This window comes from Perna viridis, chromosome 10, assembly GCF_037379345.1.
Source record: "Perna viridis isolate PV_CMFRI_1.1 ecotype Kerala chromosome 10, ASM3737934v1, whole genome shotgun sequence".
In the NCBI taxonomy this organism is placed as follows: Eukaryota; Metazoa; Mollusca; class Bivalvia; order Mytilida; family Mytilidae; genus Perna; species Perna viridis.
The window spans coordinates 8,579,843-8,600,801 of NC_142454.1; the positions used below are offsets into that span (position 1 = coordinate 8,579,843).

The 20,959-nt window shown below is 34.2% G+C and overlaps 1 protein-coding gene across 4 annotated transcripts; it reads right to left on the bottom strand.

Moving 5' to 3' along the window:
- Positions 1-815: 815 nt before the first annotated feature.
- On the bottom strand, positions 816-18,868 carry LOC148604401 (uncharacterized). 4 transcript variants are annotated; one of them, XM_088548405.1, is made up of 9 exons: positions 18,756-18,868; positions 17,423-17,562; positions 12,135-12,181; positions 11,299-11,631; positions 10,072-10,158; positions 5,062-5,124; positions 3,561-3,608; positions 3,224-3,265; positions 816-2,814 (listed from the first exon to the last, which is right to left on the bottom strand). In XM_088548405.1, the coding sequence occupies exons 4-9, from the start codon at positions 11,363-11,365 to the stop codon at positions 1,046-1,048; spliced, it is 2,076 nt and encodes a 691-aa protein (XP_088404531.1). In that variant the 5' UTR covers positions 11,366-11,631; positions 12,135-12,181; positions 17,423-17,562; positions 18,756-18,868; the 3' UTR covers positions 816-1,045. The 4 variants fall into 4 exon arrangements, with proteins under 4 accessions (XP_088404531.1, XP_088404529.1, XP_088404530.1 ...); XM_088548403.1 differs by having other exon boundaries at positions 10,072-10,209; XM_088548404.1 differs by lacking the exon at positions 18,756-18,868 and adding an exon at positions 18,215-18,712 and having other exon boundaries at positions 10,072-10,209.
- Positions 18,869-20,959: the final 2,091 nt, after the last annotated feature.

Consider the following 20,959-nt stretch of genomic DNA (forward strand, 5'->3'; position numbering starts at 1 on the left):
TTCTGCGTGATTTTGCTACCCCTGTGTCTACTGAAACTCTTTGTGCTTTGAAATAGTCAGAAAATTCAATTGTTTTATAAACTATTTCCAATTTTTCTCGTCTTAATTTTGTCCAAGGGAGGAGAGGTCACGCCCTAGCAGTTAAAGGATTATTTCAGTCTGCTCAAAACAAGGTTTTAACTTGTCAGATCCCACTATGAAGTCAGTTTTATCCTGTAGGTTCTTTTCGTGAAATCCTTTTCCTAAAAATCGATATACATAGTTCCATCTAAATTTTCAGAATTACATTTCAAAACCCCTAAAACATGAAAACTGATTTGTTCAACGTGTCATAGTATTCCTTTCCTCTTTCGACTACCCCGGACTTGCCTTTTTATGAGCAACTCGGGGGTGTTTCTAGAAAAGCAGAGGACGCTTGCACCTGTACTATGCTCCCAGATTTTAGTGGAGTCCGAGTTGCTCATTCTCTTTTGTAACTTTGTATGTTTTATTTTAGTTACTTTATGTTCTTGGTTGTATATGTCTGTTCTTTGTCCCTGGATTACATCCTTTTAATAACCACTAGAACATTAATCCCCTAGATTATCCCTTCATCTAAAAACCAATATATTTTAAAAGATTCTAATGATTTGATCTTATTTTCAAAAAAGGAGTTAAGTCGTATCAAATATAACGATATTATGTATGGTGTAAATGTCAAAGAGACAAAGAAAAATTTTAAAAAAGACAACTGAGATGAAAATGTCAGCCCAATGCTACCCATTGATCTTCAATAAATGACGAGGAAACCGTCATACCACAAGGCTTACGAGATATTGTATCAAAATTTGTTGAGTTACAATAAGCTAACATGTTTATTAACATTAACATGGATATTGCAGTACTAGCAGCTGTTCCCCGATCACATCGCAGAAAACTGCAATAAACCATAGATAAGAGATGAGTATAAGAATACCAATTTGTGTGACAAAGATCAAATCCCCTAACATTTCTGAAAATGTCGTAAACAACCTGTTATAGATTTTGAAGAGAAGGTTATGTAGCTTTAAAACCACATTTTACTTGAAATATTTTGATAAGGTCGGAACAATCGAGATGGACTTCTTTGGCCAGTAAGCACTGGATTCATATAAGTTGTTTCAGTGGGTTCAAATTGTCTATTCCGAGAATTTGATGTTTTGCCTAGTTTAAAGTGGGCATATATACGCCCATCTCCTTTGTTAACAATATCCTGTTGCAGACTTTTTGGTAAATCTCCTTCCTGTTGAGCGAGAATTGAACAGGCTTCATAATCTTTTAGTTCAACGGCATGAAGAATGGACCGATGAATTTCCTTTGTAAACCAGCTTGAATTTTTACTCCTACAGCAGCTACCATTATCGATATCTGGTATCTGTTTCATTATTTCCTCGGCAAGTTTATAACAGAGAGACTGCCTTTGCTGAAATAAGGCTGATATCAAATTAACGGTTTTATCAGCTTCTCTGCATTGAATTATTTTCTTATAATGCCTCAATCTGACTAGATGGCCAACAAATTGTTCTCTAAACGAACCATTCTCCATTATTTCACTGTTTGCAATAAGTTGAGTGGTCTCTTTTATTTTGTTAGAAGAAGTCCAGCTCCCAATTTCGTGCACAAACCTTTGTGCAAGAGTATCAAAATGATAATCATCTATACAAACTTTCTGATCGTTCATTTCGATGGAGGTTGTGTGTTTCACTAGAAGTTCAAAGTCTAGTTTTTCTATTAAGAATTTCATATTTATCGTTCCAAAAACTTTGATCATAGACACTTGTATTGCTTTTGATATGTAGGATAATTTGTTCGAAGTATTTTCTACCAGGATACCCCGTAAGTGTTTCATTTTACACTCTAACTTTCCAGACAGATATTCAAAATCATCATTCCGTACAGAACATAATTTTCCAAGGTGTTGAATAAGGGATGCGTTCATGTCCTTATTAAATAAATCACCTGGTGTAATATCTGTCTTTGCGAATAAAATTAATGATAACAATAAGCAAGCATGTGTATCTGATTCACATAAGGTTTCAATATCTGGATACAGAACTTCTGTAGGACTTCTAAAGAACTCAGTTCCTTGGGCTTGACACGTTTCGTCGTTTACATATAGTGAACAACACGAAGGAAACGCTATTGTGTTAGGGATGTCAAGTATGTTCTGAAAATCTCTCTCATGTATTTGTATAATTGATGAATTTCCAGTTATTCTTGTATCATGTGTGGTAATTTCGTATCTTTGTCTGCCTTTTGGGTTATTTAATTGTTTTGTGAAAATGAGTTCTCTGTCTTCCCTATCATTATCAGAGATATCAACGACACATCTATCAATATTAGAAAACAACTCATTTTGGCGCAAACGGTTTTTAATTTGACGAAAAATGTACTTATTCATTGCTATAATGAGATAAACAGAGGAGTTAACATCACTAATGCATGCCTCAATATCTGGAAATATGCTTTCCCATTCGGAATACCGTTTTTTATTTAAGGTCAATCTTCCAAATATGTCATCTAAAAAGACTGCTGTGTTTTCCTCACTGTTCATAGCCGATCTCCATTCATTCGCTGTTCTTATTATCATTGGTTCCTGTTTTTCATATTCCTCGTCATCTTCTTTCTTCATTTTTAGCAGCAGTTCTAGTCCTAAACTTGTTCTTCCTTCTCCAAAGTTTGAAAGGATTATTACTTTTTTACTTCCTACAAGTTTTCTTAATGCTGCATCAAACCACTTTGTCTTAGCGAATACATTTTTTTGTATGTGTTGATCAAGAATGGATTGTGTCGTGCCTAAATCGCGAGAAAAAATATCAAGTATTTACAGTTTATTCAATTTAATAAATAACTGAATATTTAATGCGCATAGAGCTCAATAAAAATCAAAGATAAATAATTGCTGAACAACATCTCTGTTTGATACATTTTTGTTATGAAAGGCAAAACTTTTAAACAATTATTTTTGATTAGTTTTGTGTATTTTATAATTACATCGCAGTTTGCCACAAGTTTTTCAGGCATCCTTTTTCATATTTCACAAATATGCCTGATTAAGTCGACAGATGATATTGCCATGTTTTGACAAAAACAAAAAACAAAAACAAAAAATAACCAACCAACCAACCAAACAAACAAACAAACAAACCCGGTCTTCTATATGAATACAATTACAGAGTTCAGAGAGAACTGTTAGATTGTTTACCTGTTAAAGCTGTTAAAGCTTTGCCTTGAAGGGTAACATTTGCTGTGAATTGTAAAAGAAGACAAAAACAGATTAAAAACGGTGCAATTATTTAATAGCCTTTAAATTTTGCATTAGAATATTATCAAAATACACTCTCATATATCGTATAGCATGATGGAACGAACTGTATTTCCAATTTCATTTTCATGTTATTACAAATCATGTGTACAAAAAATTCATACTTTCAGACTCTGGACGCTTCCTCATAGAGTGAGTACGCTGTATTTTCCTTGTAATAGGAAATAAATAGTTAGAATTATAATTCAGTGAATTTTTTAAAATCTAATTTACTTACTGATATGCGTGTCGCCTACTGACGTTTGAGCACTACTTCCTATCGTGACTAACAAAATATAGAAAACTGTTATTCAATGAAAGGTTACTTTTAATATTTATCAGTCTAAAGATCAGACAGAAGGTGAGTCGTGCATGTCAAAAACCCACCGAATTCAGTCTACTTTCTTGTTCAGAAACAGTTACTGATCACATAAGGCCAAACAAAAAAATATGTGTGTTTCCTGTTTCGAGTCTGAAAAAAATAGGGTAGGTAGGTAGGCTTTTCCTTTTTTTCTTTTTAAATAAATAAATAGCCTCTATATGTCTAAATACAAAAAAAACATTGTAAATTTCGATTTGCCGTACATGTGTTTACAGGAATAACCGCTCATCAGCTGCATTTAAATCAAATATGTAGGCAGATCATAATAAAAAATAAAGTAGTACTCAGTATTTTTAAATTTGGAAAACTTCAAAATTTTATAAATAGGGTAGATGACATATGATATAATTCGTGATGGATGTGATACATAGTACAAACCAGCAGTTTTCATCTATAACCATGATTTCTTTTCTCGTATCCATGTGGTTACATTTAAGGAATTGTAATGCCAATAGATATGTAACTTGTAGACTGGATGCAGCCTGCAATATGTACCCCGCCATGTTGGACGATATTATAGGGGTGCTCTGGCTTCCAAAATTCTATCCCCAGAAAATTTGCCAGCTGTTAATTTTAAAAAATTAGAGCCAAAATGGGTGGCAAAAAAAATCATTGTTTTTTTTTAAGATATGACACTTAGTTAGTCCACTGGTGAGTTATCTTAGTCAATTCAACAAAATAACCACTTCATTCATGACATACATGTACCCAAGATTCACTCTGGATGCATGTATAAAGCAGGTTTTTAGCTCTAGTCTTAGTCAGGATCTAAAAATTTTTCCGATAATTGATTCGTAGAGAAGTCACTTTTCCGTTTTCCAGCATTATTGTGGAAGTAATGTTATAATTTGTTATGCAAGTAACATGTGCACTTGACATCGTGGTGATGGACCGTCTTAAATTAATCGATTGTAGAGATCAGTTATCAATGCGAATTTAACCATCTAATTCCTGTCGGACAGGAGATCTATTCGTATTTTCTGGTTTAAGTATAGCCGAAATGGTCGAGTAATTTCGGATGAGTAATGAACATAATATTATATATCCTGGTACATTAAATGACCATCATTAGAATGCGTAGTAAACATCTGTGCTATCAAACAGTAATGACAATTATGGTTCTGAACTAGTTTTTTTTTAATTTCATAAAAATCTAATGTTTGTATGACTGTTGATAATTGGCTAAATTAAGATACTTTTATTTAAAATATCAAAATATTTTTAACTTTGTTCTCTTACATATTACACAAGAGTCGCATGTTTGACTGTAACAAAAACACAGTCTTACACCTAAATTTACTTAAATGTGAAAAAAACTGCTAAGTCTATTACTAATCTTACACATTTGGATACCTACCGATTGATCTTTGTGATGTGCTGGGATTAATGAGACTACAAAGAGATACGTTGTAATCTGTGTCTGAAATATAAGATGTTAACAAATGACAAAGACTAAGCAAAAGTTTTTAAAAATCTTTCAAACAATCACTAGAAATTCCCTATACCAAGTGTGATACAATTTCTTGAATTTTACTTATGATATGGCTCAGTAGTGTATATTCAACTTTCGCCTCAAGTAGATCTGACAGTATACATGTCAATGTTATAACAAGTACCGGCTTACTTTTCAAAAGTATCGGCTTACTTGTCAAAAGTATCAGCATACTTGTCAAAAGCATCGGCATACTTATCAAAAGTATCGGCATACTTTTCAAAAGTAAGCCGATACAAAAACTTTATGCATAGTGAAAAAAGTAACGGCATACTTTTCAAAAGTATCGGCTTACTTTTCAAAAGTATGCCGATACTTTTGACAGAGTTTACAGAGATGTGTAGCCAATCAAATCGATCGTATCAAAGGTGTGAACCCATAATTAAACACGCGCTTTCTTCTATGCGAGAGTTAAGATTAAACAAACCTCATGGCTATCAATAACGCGCATCTACAGTTCATTTTTTTCTTTCCCAAAACGACCCCCTATCAACCTTTGGTGTATTTTTTTTTATTTCCAAATTTCTCACTTGGTTTACGGCACCTGGTCTTGCTTTTCCTCGTACGTTAAACATTTATTTTTCTTTAACTTTTTTATGATTTTTGTATATTTTGTATTATCACTTAGTTCGTTATAGTTTCATTAGTATACATATTTTTTTCTTTCTTTATTTTGTTAGGTTATCAATTTCAATCTTCCAAATTATATAATATATTTAAACTATAAATTACAATATTAAAGCGGGATAAAGGGTCGACCATACAGAGTCACTGGGGTATATACAGGTCTTTAAACTCCTATCGTCGTCATCTCTGCTACTTGAATTTGAACAAAAGCCTCACATATATCATTTGTGTTGGTTTACAGAGAAAGAAGAAATTTGCGGTGACTATGTTAAGACTTTTGGGTAAGGATATAAACAGGATAATAGATTGAATAAAGGAGACAACATTTTATACCATTATGGTTAATTGAATTAATGCAATACATCATACATGTAGGCACCAATTATTATAGCCCTTATTGCTACTAATAAAATGAATTAATTATTACATGTCAGCCTTACTTGACTGATTCATAATTATACAATTAATTGTTTATTGTTTGCTATTGCTTCTTTAATTTGATCTTTTTAATTATTTATAGCTGAATTTTTAACTGTCACATGCCCAAAGTGGGCAAGCGATTTTATGTACAATATATAGTGATATTGTTTATTTAATAAAAGGAAACGCTACTAATTTTAAAGTCTTCACTAAGCATCATTAATAACCTCCTGATGGGACAGACATAGTTTATAGGCAGATCCCTGGCGTTCAAGCTATCGCGTGGTTTAGGTGAGAAAATGCTCAGATGTAACGGAACATTGGATTGGTTAATATCTAAAACAAAATGTAAGCCGTTACTTTTGAAAAGTAAGCCGGTACTTATTAAAAGTAAGCCGATAGAAATATCCCTATTTTGACATGAACGGCCACTGATAGCAGACATAGCAGACATAACACATATGTTAAGACGGGGATGTCGATCGCGAAAAGCACATCAATAAGTGTACATAATAAAATTTAATTGGTTTTTGACAATAAAATCATAAAAGGCGCTGTTGTGGGTCATGTAATAAGAATTAGTAATATATCATGTCACCAGATATCAGTGTATGAGTTACACAGCCTAGGCTCAAATATGACAACTTCGGCATTTGAGATAATGGTAGGATTATCTCCGTCTTAAACAACTGTCGTCGGAATGTTCTTTAACTATGAGATTTGTCAGATTAGAAAGAAGTTTTAAAAGGTTTCTTAAGTCCAAAGCAACGTCAATTTATGCTAGATGTTGTTGTTTCGGTGGCTTAATTCATCCCTAGGTCCATAGACTCGTTAAAATCTGCAAGAAGGTAAAATCGCTTCACTGGCTTGGCCTAGCAGATGTTTCTATATGAAGCAATATGCAGTATACTAGTATATCATTAGTGGACAGTTTTATTATTTTTATGAAACAAATAAATGGTAGTTGTAATCCCTTATATGGCATTTCGGGTAGTTCACAAATGGCGCTGGACTTTGTGCAGGCGGTGTTGCCATAGATGTCACAGCGGTACGAGTTCGAGTCCCGCGGAGGGAACAACCAAAAATTTGCATCGCAAATTTGACAGTTCTAACATCGTTGGGAATTTTTCAGACCTTTCTATATATATATGGTTCTCTGTAGGAACATACATATAGATTTACTATTGGGTTACCCGTGGTCCTCTGTAATAACATACAAGTAGATATATCATTGGGTTACCTATGGTTCTGTGTAGAAACATACGTATAAATATTGGGTTACCCATGGTCCTCTGTAGGAACATACATATAGATATAATCCTCGGTTTCCCATGGTCTTCTGTAGGAACATACATATGATATAATATTGGGTTACCAATGGTCCCACATGGGAACAAACACATACATATAACATTGGGTTACCCATGGCCGTCTGTAGTGACATACATATACATTTAATATTGGGTTACCTATAGTCCTCTATAGAAACATACATGAGATATAACATTGGTTTACCCATGGTCCCCTGTAGGAACATACATATAGATATAATATTGGGTTACACATGGTCCTCTGTAGGAACATACATATAGATATAATCCCGGGTTACACATGGTCCTCTATAAGAAAAAAAACCCACTACATTTAGATATAACATTGGGTTACCCATTGTCCTCTATTGGAACACACATATAGATATAACATTGGGTTAACAATGGTCCCTTATAGGAACATACATATATATATTTAACATTGGGGTACCCATGGTCCCCTATAGGAACATACATAAGATATAGCAATGGGTTACCCATGGTCCTCTTTAATAAAAGAAATATATATATATATATAACATTGGGGTACCCATGGTCCCCTATTGGAACATACATATAGATATAACATAGGCTTATTCAGGATCCCCAATTTGAACTATTTGGAAGTTTTAAGTGTCTATGTTAAAACAAATTGACTTGAAAACTGAATGATCAGGTATTGCTTTTTTGATAACCAGAATGAAATAATGTGCTCCATTTTGATTTGTAACTTTTTTTTCTAATTCACTTTTATTTTACTCTAAGTGAAGCTATGCTATGCATGCACAATAATTTTAAAATGATAGAATAAAATTATATCACAATTAACAAATTTTTTATCAGATGTCTATCTTATGTCTTTACAGGTCCTGTTGTCTAGACACGGGTTGGGTTGTTATTGGCTGTATTAGTCTGAATAACATTTTGAAACTTTACACAGTGAATCCGCCGTATAGGCTAAATTTTGGATTCTTGCGCCTACAGAAGTATTGCTTACGCTCTAAAAACGAGCTGCATACAAAAGGGGGAGGGGTTACACACACAATGACATTTTTCACCACTGGAATCATGTTATTAATTCAGATTATGATTTAATGTTAAGTGTAAATGTTACAGTTCTCATTTGTAGGATATTCAGATTCAGATTTGTCAACATGTCAAGGTTTTGCCATTCTGAATGTCTATCTCAAACGAGGGTTGCAATGCTCTGTTTTTTTTTATAATCAAATTATCTGCTATTGATTTTTACATTAGTTTAGGAGTGTTGTACCCTGAGTTGTCTATATTCTGTTTAGAAATGCTTTGTGTAATATTTCAGGCGGTCTTTTGCCTAAAAAGGTATGTTCTGACAAAGATTGGTAGGGGTAAGACTTTTGTAAAGTGGTCCAAAAAGGTAAAATTTCATATTTGCTGCAAATTCAAACATTAGAGAAATCTGATCGAAAAAATGAAAGTGTTCTTTTAAGTCCTGGGCAAAAGGCATTATAATTTTATTGACATCACTCAGATTGTACTAATTACATCTAGATAAACACTTTGAATCAAATAATGTAAAAAATACATTTCACAATCATCTAGATACTTCTCAAATCTATCTAGATACTTCTCACAAGCATCTACACGCTTCTCATAACTATCTAGATATTTCTCACAACTATCTAGGTACTTCTCACATGTATCTAGATGCTAGATACTTCGCACAAGCATCTGGATTCTTCCCACAAGAATCTAGGTGGTTCTCAAAACTACTTTTCAAGGCTTCTAGATACTTCTCAAAACTATCTAGAAACTTTTCACGAGCACCTAGTTACTTTTCACCACATAATTTTGCAAAGTACTTGTGAGAAGTATCTAGATACTTTCGATAAGTATCTAGATAGTTGTGAGAAGCATCGATATTCTTTTGCAAAGTATTTATTTACTTTTCAGAAGCATCTAAATGCCGTTGAGAAGTATTTAGATAGTTGTGCAACGCATCTACATGCTTATGAGAAGTTGCACCTAAATGCTTTTGCGAGGTATCTAGATACTTGTGGGAAGAATCTAGATACTTGATATGTATCTAGATAGTTGTGAGAAGCATCTAGATTATTTTTGCGAGTATCTAAATACTTTTGGAAGCATTTAGATGCTTTTGCAAAGTATCTAGATACTTGTGGGAAGAATCTAGATACTTGTGGGAAGAATCTAGATACTTGATATGTATCTAGATACTTGTGAGAAGCATCTGGGTAACCCAGTGTTATATCTATATGTATGTTCCTATAGGGGACCAAAGGTCACCCAATGTTATATCTATATGTTTGTTCCTATAGGAGACCATGGGCAACCCAATGTTATATCTATATGTAAGTTCCTATAGGGGACCATGGGTAACCCAATGCTATATCTATATATGTTTGTTTCTAAAGGGGGCCATGGGTAACCCAGTGTTATATCTATATGTAAAAATGTGCCTGTGTGTGATTGCAATTAATAATAAAATACGACATGTATCAGACAAGTAATTTTCACAAACCACTGTCATGTTCTTGAATTCTTGTTAAACTTGTGCGGGTTGATATCAAAGAAGCTGTCCGCTTAATTCCTTCCAAAGGTGGAGTGTCTGAAGTAAATGTACGAAAGGATATTCTTCGTCTTTTATCTTCTTTATACACTGTAGTAATCAATGGTTTTGTTTAAAAATATGATTGGTTCTTTGTTTAAGTTTCATATGTAAATAATAAAAAGAAGGTTGGAAAAAAATCCTTTAAAATGCAGTCTTCAAACATTTTAGTTAGCCATATACTTCTTAAATGTTTTATTTGTATTTGCATTAGATGTTTAATTATACAAGAACAGAGTAAGAATGCAAGAATCCGGCGGAGTGTCAGGAACGAAGACAATTTTTATGTATAATATTTTCTGAAAAAATGACAATTGGGTGATACAGATGTAGATGAATGTGTTCAGTGTACATTTTTTCAGTTATGTTATGTAATGTAAATGCAAAATATATTGCGTTATTGCGATTATGTCAATAAGGCGGTTTTAATTTTTACGATTTAAAAACAAATCCACGTAAATGATGTTATAATTTCCATAATGGAAGATTTTATTTTTTCGATTTTGAGTCTGTCACATAATAATAAAAACATCGCAATAATTTCTGAATTTACAATATAAAACTTCCAAACGTTCACTTGATTGAACTGTCGTCAGTTATATTATAGTTGCAGTTGGGCGTTACGCATGTTCGTGCTTTTGATGAAAAAATGCAGCAAATGACATAACAGCTCTGCTAATGTAAATTTTTATTTTCGAGATTTGATTTTCTAACAAGAGGCTCCCAGGTGCCTGAATCGCTCACCTGATCCATTTTTTTGCCTTTCAGGGGCAATAACTCTAATAAGTAGATGTCCAAAAATTTTGGTTCAATAGAAGACTTAGGAAGGTCACGTTTTTTCGACGGATAAGAAATCCACACATTAGTTCTATGCAGAATACCAAAGGGGACATATATACCAAATATGGTTCTTATTGTAGTTTCAGAGAAGAACAGTATAGAAAAATGTTAACGAGGTGACGGACGCCAAAAGATATCAACAGCTTACATGGCCTATGGCTAGATGGGCTTAAATACAATATACATCAATTAACTTTTCATAACTGCTTCGATAAAGGAACAGCAATGATATATTTGAATGTGATATAATTTTATATGACTAACATATGTGCTAAAAATTTAGTTTAATTAATTGTATACCTGAATTATCCTCCAACTCATACAGTGGGTAGTCCTCTATTGGATCTTGGTTATGGCCAGTTGCCATCTTTTCTCACATAACTTATTTGGAATTAATACTTTCTGGATAACCTTTATATACCGTATGGAGGAATATTTTGGCGAATTTCACGATTTTAAAACCAAAAAATATACGAAACTTATGGCATTTCTAATTTTGGCGGGTGCTATTTGGTGCACTAGGTAGGTAAGTTTCCCAGAGTAGATATTTTGCGGAAATAATTTTGACGAATTAAGACGGACAAATAAAATCTGCAAAATTTGCCCGCAATACGGTACATAACGTTGGACTGTCTATAAAGAAGAAATAAATCAAGATTAACGAAGCTTTCAACACCAATTCAAATTTACAACCTCTTTTTACATTACAATAACATTGAATATGGAGTGATGTATTTTGTAATTGTAATCTAATTATTGATTAAAATTCATAACGATCACTGATGTAGGTCGTCATGCGCATCGTCCCGAAGTTAATACTTCCGATGGCAATTTTGAATTTCGCGACATATACATGTAAAACATAGCAACAATGGTCTTCGGCCTACTGTACATGCATATAAAAATAAAATACAGTGTTAGCAAGACGTTATAAACATAGAAAGCAGCAAGGCTACATGCATACAAGGTAAGTAGAAAAACAGCACTAAATTTAGAAATAAAAAAACTACTTGCACATTCCAAACCGTTCCAGGACGGGATCAAGCTCTTAAGTTTAGAAAAGCTGTTTCCAGTCCTGAAGTGGTTCGGAATGCTGTTCCATAAGGTTACAGCAGCAAAGCGAAAACTTTTCTTACCACAATGTGAAGATCTCAGCAGTGGACGATCCAAAATATTGCTGTATCTGAAAGAATATTTTTGATCTTTAATTTTAAGCAGGTCCTGTAGGCAAGTAGGAGAAAGGTTATTTATTATTTTGAAAGTTTCAATTGCCATTGATTTTTGTCTTCTGATATATAGGGAGGGTGGGCTTCTTAGCCTTTTCCAAGAGTGTTTCGTATGAGTTTGAATGGTCCTCATACAAAAATTTATGTGCTCTCTCCTGCACATTTTTATTGTTTGTCTCAGAAGAAAGATACCTTGCCAATGGGCAGATATCAAAGTTAATAAGAAAAACAGTGTGAAACTTTCACTTAGTTATCCTATTTAAACATGTACCCAAACGTTTCCAAACGTTTAGCTGCCGAGTTGCATTCTTATATATTTTTCCTATGTGTACATTTAAACTATGTTTATAGTCTATACCAAGAGGTTCCACTGTTAATTCACTCGATAATCTGTGTTATTAAGTAGCAGTCTTAGTAAGAATCATGCAAATTATGTAATACCGAAAAAAAGAGGCTACACATTTTTATTTTTGTTATTAAGTTGTTTTGTGGGTTAATATGATAAAATGTATCCTTCATTCCAATCTGTCTGCTCTTAGGAAATAATCCACATTGAAAATCCAATAGTTTCTATTGTGGTTTAGTGTCATTTACAGAGTTATCTCTCTTTATTTTGAATTATACAGTACATTGTATATAATTTTTATCTCCTAAGAGTATGAGTTAAATGAAAAGCCATGTGTCAATTTCGGTTAACCATAACATTTTAAACAAAATATCAAAAATAAAAATATGAAGGCTTTCTAGCCATGAATCATATTTTGCATGATTCTTACCTTTTTTCACAAGTTTTCTTCCCAACAGCTAGAACCTGAGAACTATCTTACAATCAGCAGAAATTAAATACCATTTTTGAATAAAAGCAAACAGCAGGTCATACCCTTCCGCCATGTATCAGTCTAAGCACAATTTGTTAAAGGGGAGTCTCCACCAATATCCAAACAAAATCGACATTGTCATATAAAAAATGCATCATTTCTCAATCATTTCTCGATGATACACGACAATACCCGGTAATAAGAAAGAATGCAACAATTTGATCAAAGAATTATAAACAAAATAAAGAATATACCTCAACAAAACACAGAGTATGCGAGATTAGATAATAAATCATTGTCAAAATATTTTCAGACTGTATTTTAGTATCCTTTATCCTTGCTTATACTAGTTTAAAAGTTTCGAAGTCCCACACCAAACCTTAAGGACTTTTTAACATACCAAATATGTTACAGTAGTATGGAACTGTACACTGGAATCATTTTACCACGACTAGAGAGGAAAACAGGATATCCATTACATCCGGACAGGACAAAACCAAACAATCAGGCAAATCACTATCTATAGCACAGATATACTACACATACAGAAACTAACGTAAGAATGAGCAATCCGGACTCCGCTGAAATTTAGGAGTGTAGTAAATATGCGCCAGTAGGACTCCTTTAAACACGCATCGAAATGTCCATATGATTCAAATTCGATTAAAACTAAGTTATTGTGAACAAGTGTATTCTCTTGTTGTAAAGTCAGCCTCATATCTTGACCTACACTTAGAAATCGATGGTAAAGGAAAACTATTGACCAAACTTTACGACAAACATGATGACTTTTTATTCAAAATTGTCAACTTTCCTTTCATCTGTGTCAACATTCCTTCAGCACTTGCGTATGGAGTGTTCATATCACTCATACGTTATGCCAGAGCTTGCCGAGATTACGCAGACTTTTTGTATCGCGCTAGAATTCTAACAAATAGGCTTCTGGGGCAGGGTTATGTTGCTACAAGATTGAAGTCATCACTACCAAAGTAGTATGGCCGTCATCATGAACTCGTGGATCGTTACGGTGTATCCATTTGTGCCATGAAAACTGATTTGTTCAACGTGTCGTAGTTTTCCTTTCCTCTTTCGTCTACCCCAGACTTGACTTTTTATGAGCAACCCAGCGGGTGTTTCTAGAAAGGCAGAGGATTCTTAACTTATCGGTGCACCTGGTCCATGCTCCCAGTTTTAAGTGTAGTCTGAGTTGCTCATTTGCTTTTGTTACTTTGTATGATTTTAGTTACTCTATGTTCTTTGTTGTCTATGTCTGTTTTCCATGTCTGGTCTTGTCCCTGGATTACATTCTTTTGATTACCGCTATATCCTTGGTTCCCTTGATTACTCTCGCACCATATTGACCAACGAGTTCATGACGTCGAGTGTAAAATTTTAAAATGATGACTTGTTCCGCAGCAACAACACCTTGGTAGTAAGAAGATTTTGAGATTTGACATTTTAATTCTACAGCTCCACAACAATTCGTTTATATAAAAAAGGAGTAATTTACAGAATGCGAAAATTTAGTATTAGTTATCTTCTAGTTTTCCTAAACTGATTCGATGGAATGTTCCTTGACAATCTTTTAGAAGAACTTCCTGTCAAACAGTTGTTGTGCTGGGGTGAGAAATTTTCGTTTAATAAATTGATAAATAATTGTTACGGAGTACAGCAAAATTATTAAAATCTTGACATCATGCATTTATGGAATGGCGCTGTTGAGCCAGTTGTCACAGTATTTATTGGTTCTGATGCCTTATGCGGTAGTCCCGGTCTTTTATATTTCATGGAAGCGACATCAGGGTTTCCTGGTTATTGATATGTTGCTTTCATCAAAATATTTTGAAGGATACGTTATCATGACCCGCTTACCCAGTTTCGGCCGTCCAAAGAACTGCCAACCCTGCGGTCTAACTCAGACAGTTAAATGACAACATTGCAATGGTTTAACACAACCGAGCCCTCTTCCTATGACAAACGTGCAGCGTCGTGTCTCCTTCGTGTTTTCTTCACGAGACAACAAAAATTAACAATCTTACTTTTGATTAAATGCAGCAAGTACGGCAAGTTCACGATTATACATGACACTGTCACAATAACCTGAAATTGGGCAAAACGGACACACAAATTCGACAGGAAAATGAACTTTTGCATGGCCTTTCAGCAGACTTTGGCTTGCAAAAGATGTTCATCCACTCTCTCATTCTGTCGTTTCTACTTTCAGAAACAAAAACTGTCGCCAATTGGACCTACACCATTTTCAATCATAATTCTGATTCAATTAGAATCGGGGCAGAAAAAAGAGGAAAGGAAAACTCTGACACGTTGAACAGATCGGTTTCCAGGGTGTAAACGGATACACTGTAATAACCCACGAATTCATGATGACGACCATAAAACTTCTGTAGTGATCACTTCAATCTTGTTGCAACATAACCCGGTTCCAGAAGCCTGATTGTAAGAAGTCTAGCGCGATACAAAAAATCTGTGTTATAACGGAAAGCTCTAGCATAAAGTATGAGTTGTGATATGAAAGCTCCAAACGCAGGTGCTGAAGGAATGTTGCCACAGATGAAAGGAAAGTTGACAACACGGGACAAAAAGTTATCGTGTTTGTCGTATAGTTTAGTGAATAGTTTTCCTTTTCCATCTATATCAAGGTTTAGGTCAAGACATGAGGCTGACTTCACCACAGTATCTGTAGTACAAATGTATCATTTATCTCTTTGGGGCAGATGCGATGTAAAACCCCGGAAACTAGGATTGTTTAACGATAACATGTCATCCTTATAGCGGCAACTGAGATCAAAGGATCTGGCTGTACAATGTTCCTATCTTTGGATAAGATAAGTTATAATGTCAGCCTCATAAGAGCGAAGACATTGGTCAGCGGGTAGAGGAGCATAATTTGTTCAAATTGGAATGCCGACCATTTGTTCAAAAAAGCGTCATCACAATGAATAAATATGTTGTCGATCAAAAATGCCAGTATTTTGAAAACATGTTCTCCGCTATATTTGGAAGATGATTTGGAATAGTTTTTATTACAAAGTATGAGGAATCTCTACCAAGTACTACATTCGTATTGTATAAAATCTGTATCTAGTCTTACTGTCTTTTTGTGAGTAAAAACGATGTTTAATATTTTTCAGTCGGGATTTAACTAAGTATGGGGAATAGAAGTATAAAGGGTTTTGATGCTATTGTATTATTGTGATAATTTTGGCTTGAGGATCCACAATAAATTCAAGCCACTACGGGAGTAACAAGTGTCGTGGTAGGATCGAAAAACAGAAACATCGAAATAACAATTCTACGGTTTGAACCCTCATTACAATTTCTAAAAACAATGGACGTCGTCAACTCTTAACCAAACTATTTTCAATGTCAGTCACTAGATTAAACACTATTCTAGGGGATTGTAATAAAATTTCGTCCAGCAGTCAAAAACATGAAACAAATTATAAAAATTAAGGAAAATATGCCAATATCTTGAAATTGAAGTAACTAAAAATATATTTTTGGTCCAGTTCCCATTTTATTTATACAGGTAATCTGAAAGTCGTTAGAGACCGATAGTTGAAAAATTTTCTTCAAAAAGGACCTAAGTATCGTCATCCATCCACTATCAATTCGAATAAACATCATCCAAGACTCACTCCATTCGTATTGTATAAAATGGATAAAACGTGAGAAAATAGGCAAAAAAATATTTACAGTTATAAAAATAGTTGCCATCCGAATAAAACATTTCGAGGAACACTTTACTCCTAATAAAGAACATCAAAACCGTATTTCCCCAATAGAAAACAAATTGAAAGAGCTCAGCAAGGAATTTGTTTTTGTTCCTGCTAATAAAGCTGCAAACGGTATTATTGTTATTTGTCGTAAATTTTATATTGAAATTCTACATAAACAAATTACGAATTCTCCAACATTCCAACTGACCAAATTTTCAGGAAATGAAATTGTGAACAAACACGAACTTGTCGCTACCTTTTTACAAGCTGAGACCAGTAGCATGGAAGTTCCTACTATGTACTGGCTTCCAAAACTTCACAAACCACATCATAAATATAGATTCATTTCTTCTTCAAGTCATATATATTTTTTTGAAAATCTCTTTGGAATTCTACAAACTTGCTTGAAGTACTTGATAAATTACATGCCCAAGTGGGATCTTTCGAATATGTTCAAAGTTTTGACTTTTTCACCTTTATACAATACACTTCCACATAATCTGGTAAAACGAAAATTCCCACATCTTATCAAATGGTCATTTCGGGATGTGAATATATTTGTTCGAATTCTTTTAGATCACTTTTAGTAACAAAATTTTGTTAAAAACTACCTTAATTTGACTTCTTTTAATATACTTACAGCACTCGAATTCCTGTTAGACATTTGCGTACACTTTGGCGAAACCATTTATCGTCAAGTTATTGGAATTCCTGTGGGGACAAAATGTGCGACACTTACTGCAGACCACTTTCTGTACTGTTAAGAATCACAATTTATGACTGAAATAAAAAGACCCTTCAAAACAACATTTGGCAGAATATTTTAATAACATCTTGAGATATTTGGACAATATTTTGGCTCTAATTACCGATGACTTAAATATTTATACTAAAGATATATATCCCGTAGTACAAAATGTACTGTCTTTGAATGAAACAAATATTGATGATAAAGAATGTATGTTTCTTGATCTTAGTAATCATATCGATAATGGTAGACTTTACACTAAATTTTACAATAAAAGGGATGATTTTTCATTCCCTATTGTCAACTATCCGTTTTTAGATGGTAATATCCCCTTGTAACCATCATATGGTGTTTACAAATCACAAATGGTTCGGTTTGCTCGTAATTGTCACAATGTTTCGGATTTTAATGAAAGGAATCTTTATATAACCGAGATAAAGGTTTTCGATATCACCAGAGCGTAAAAACAAAAAAATTGTTCAACCGATACAAGAAACTTGTACAAGATTAATACGCATCTGTCATCCTTTCTTTTCTGGTAATATTCTACACAGAGCACAGAAAGCTGGATTCTCACCCAATAAGTTAACTAAACCATTGAATATGCTCATTCGTAAGAGGTATAGTTTGTACATCTGTGTAATTTTTAAGGGGGGGGTTATGATCACGCCAAAGTACTTTTACCTCGCCACACTTTTTGCGCCTGTTCCAAGTCAGGAATTTTGGTCTCTGTATGTCTTGTTTCACTTTCACCTTTAGTTTGTTTTTATGTTACTTGAGTATATAAGGGCAACACTTTCGCTGTACCTGTGTATGATGATGGTTTGGGCCAGATGCATCCTGCCCTGTGGTGTAAGGGTTTTCTTGTCGTTCATTGGTCTTGGGTTGACATTTTCATCCCGATGGAGTGTTTGTATCTTTGACATTTACACCATACCTATTCTCGTGACATTTTGGGTACATTCAAAATGATACAAAATTCAGTCTATAAATCTGTATGATATCAATGACTGATTATCTTATTTTCACAAAAATATTAAACCTAAAAATGATAATCAAATGTCGGGGCGTGAAGAAGTCTCAATCAATTGAAAAATCCTCAAGTTTCGTTGTTAATCTTAATTTATTTAGGAAATATGGTGGACCATTTTCAATATTTTTCGTTTTATTTTAACAAATATTCATAGTACTTCCTGCTTATGTTTAAAACTTTGTAAATACTTACGAGTACGTCCTGAAGAACGACATTCCAAATTAAGTAATTACTAGAATGAAAATATTTACTACAACCAGTGAAGTAGAACTGGTATTTAAACATTAATATTAAGTGCCTTTTTTCAGATCAATGCCTTTCTATATTATGTTCCTAGCCTTTAAATTTTAATTCCTTTCAGCATAAAAACGGCGAAGCTTGCTCTGTGACGTTATTGAAAAAAAGTCAGAGCCCTTTTAACCCTATCTCAAAATTTATATAGAAAAGTTAAATATTTTACTTTTGAATATTAATATGAAAATAAAAGATATTACAAAGGCGTTCTTTCAGTCTTCGATTTATTCATATCGCATCACTTTTTGTTGTTGAAAAATCGCCACTTACAGTATAACCTTCATAAATACTTACAAATACGTTAAAAATATATGGAAAATTGGAAATATCAGAAGTAAAGGAAATCTATTAAGTCAACCACGTCAATTTATGAACTTGTAACAACAATTCGAGACGGATGGGTCGCAAAACATCGCCCAAGATGCATAATGTCTCGATACGTGGTCTTCATCTGTTCATACAAAAATCTCGTAGATTTTATCACATTCGCACTTGAGTCTCTCTTGACATCTCGTTCTCTTTACAAAGCAACTCTTATCACTCCAGTATACAGTGTACATGTACGTCACCACTTTATAAACTTGTGCCCATTATTCGGAGAAGAGACAAGTTAATTCCTACCACTTCAATAGTCATCAAAAGCACACTTGCCATTAATTTGACTAACATCCCCTATCATAAAACCATCACGGGCAAGATTTCGCCGTATTTTAAAGAACAATTTCATATCTATTATTTTATATTCCTATTGTTCACAACAATTTCATCCAAAATTTTCAACTACAAAAGGGTAATGCAGAACCTCAAGACTGAGGATTTTAACACTAAACTAACTGTTTTGGCCACAACTTTATTTTCGGGGATCTAGACAGCGTAGAAACCCAAGTCCTTGCCAAGAGTTCGAATACCGTACACATCATGCAATAAATGAGATCAATAATTTTAAATTAGCTCCGGTATATGTCAACACAAACTGGATGCTATGGAGGACTATGCCAACAAATGAACAAAGACATTGATTTATTGTCAGAGTGGGTTAAAGCTTTGAGGTTCTCAATTTTGAAACGGCTGAACGCTATAAGTAAGTCAATGAGTGCCAATGCTACATCATAATCAGTTGAATGTAGAAAATACTACAAGTAACAAGACATACACTTCAACCCAAATCCCTACAGGAAATATAGTTTCGTTTGACCTATTACGTCACTCTTATGAGCCTGACTTTGAAGCTGGATTTACCAAAAACAAGGAGCTTTGATCTCAGATTTTGTCTTATAGATGACGTAATCTTTATGGGGATAGCATCTACCTCTAAGAATCAACTCGACGGGTATTTCTAAACTAGAAAAGCAGAGGACACTTTAAGTACCAGTGTGCCTGGTCCATGCTCCCCGATTTGTAGTCAGGAGTAGGTTTTTGTTTCAAAAGTACCAAAGTGCCTGGTCCATACTCCCCGATTTGTAGTCTAGACCAGGTTTTGTTTCAATAGTACCAGTGTGCCTGGACCATGATCCCAGATTTGTAGTCAGGACCAGGCTTTTGTTTTAGAAGTACCAGTGCACCTGGTGCATGCTCCCTGACTTGTAGTCAGGACCAGGCTTTTGTTTCTAAAGTACCAAAGTGCCTGGTCCATGCTCCCCAATTTGTAGTCAGGACCAGGCTTTTGTTTCAAAAGTAGCAGTGTGCCTGGTCCATGCTCCTCAATTTGTAGTCAGGACCAGGCTTTTGTTTCAAAAGTAGCAGTGTGCCTGGTCCATGCTCCTCGATTTGTAGTCAGGACCAGGCTTTTGTTTCAAAAGTACCAGTGTGCCTGGTCCATGCTCCCCTATTTGTAGTCAGGACCAGGCTTTTGTTTCAAAAGTACCAGTGCATCTGGTCCATGCTCCCAGATTTGTAGTCAGACCCAGGTTTTTATTTCAAAAGTACCAGTGCACCTCGTCCATGCTCCCAGATTTGTAGTCAGGACCAGGTGTCAATGTCAGTGTTATTTTGGTTATTTCATGTTGTTAATTGTGTCTATTTTCTTTGTATAGTCGTTAATACTTTTTTATTACCATTGGAACCCTGCTGCCACTGAATTCCCCTTCCCCATTAAACAGCAG

What these genes read in the sequence shown, in the direction of transcription:
- LOC148604401 (XM_088548403.1), bottom strand. Translation starts at nt 11,365, where the DNA reads ATGGCAACTGGCCATAACCAAGATCCAATAGAGGACTACCCACTGTAT. An exon ending in TGAGTTGGAGGATAATTCAG is followed by an intron (nt 10,210 to 11,298) that starts GTATACAATTAA and finishes TGATTACTACAG; the next exon opens with TGTATAAAGAAGATAAAAGA. An exon ending in AGTAGGCGACACGCATATCA is followed by an intron (nt 3,266 to 3,560) that starts GTAAGTAAATTA and finishes TACAATTCACAG; the next exon opens with CAAATGTTACCCTTCAAGGC.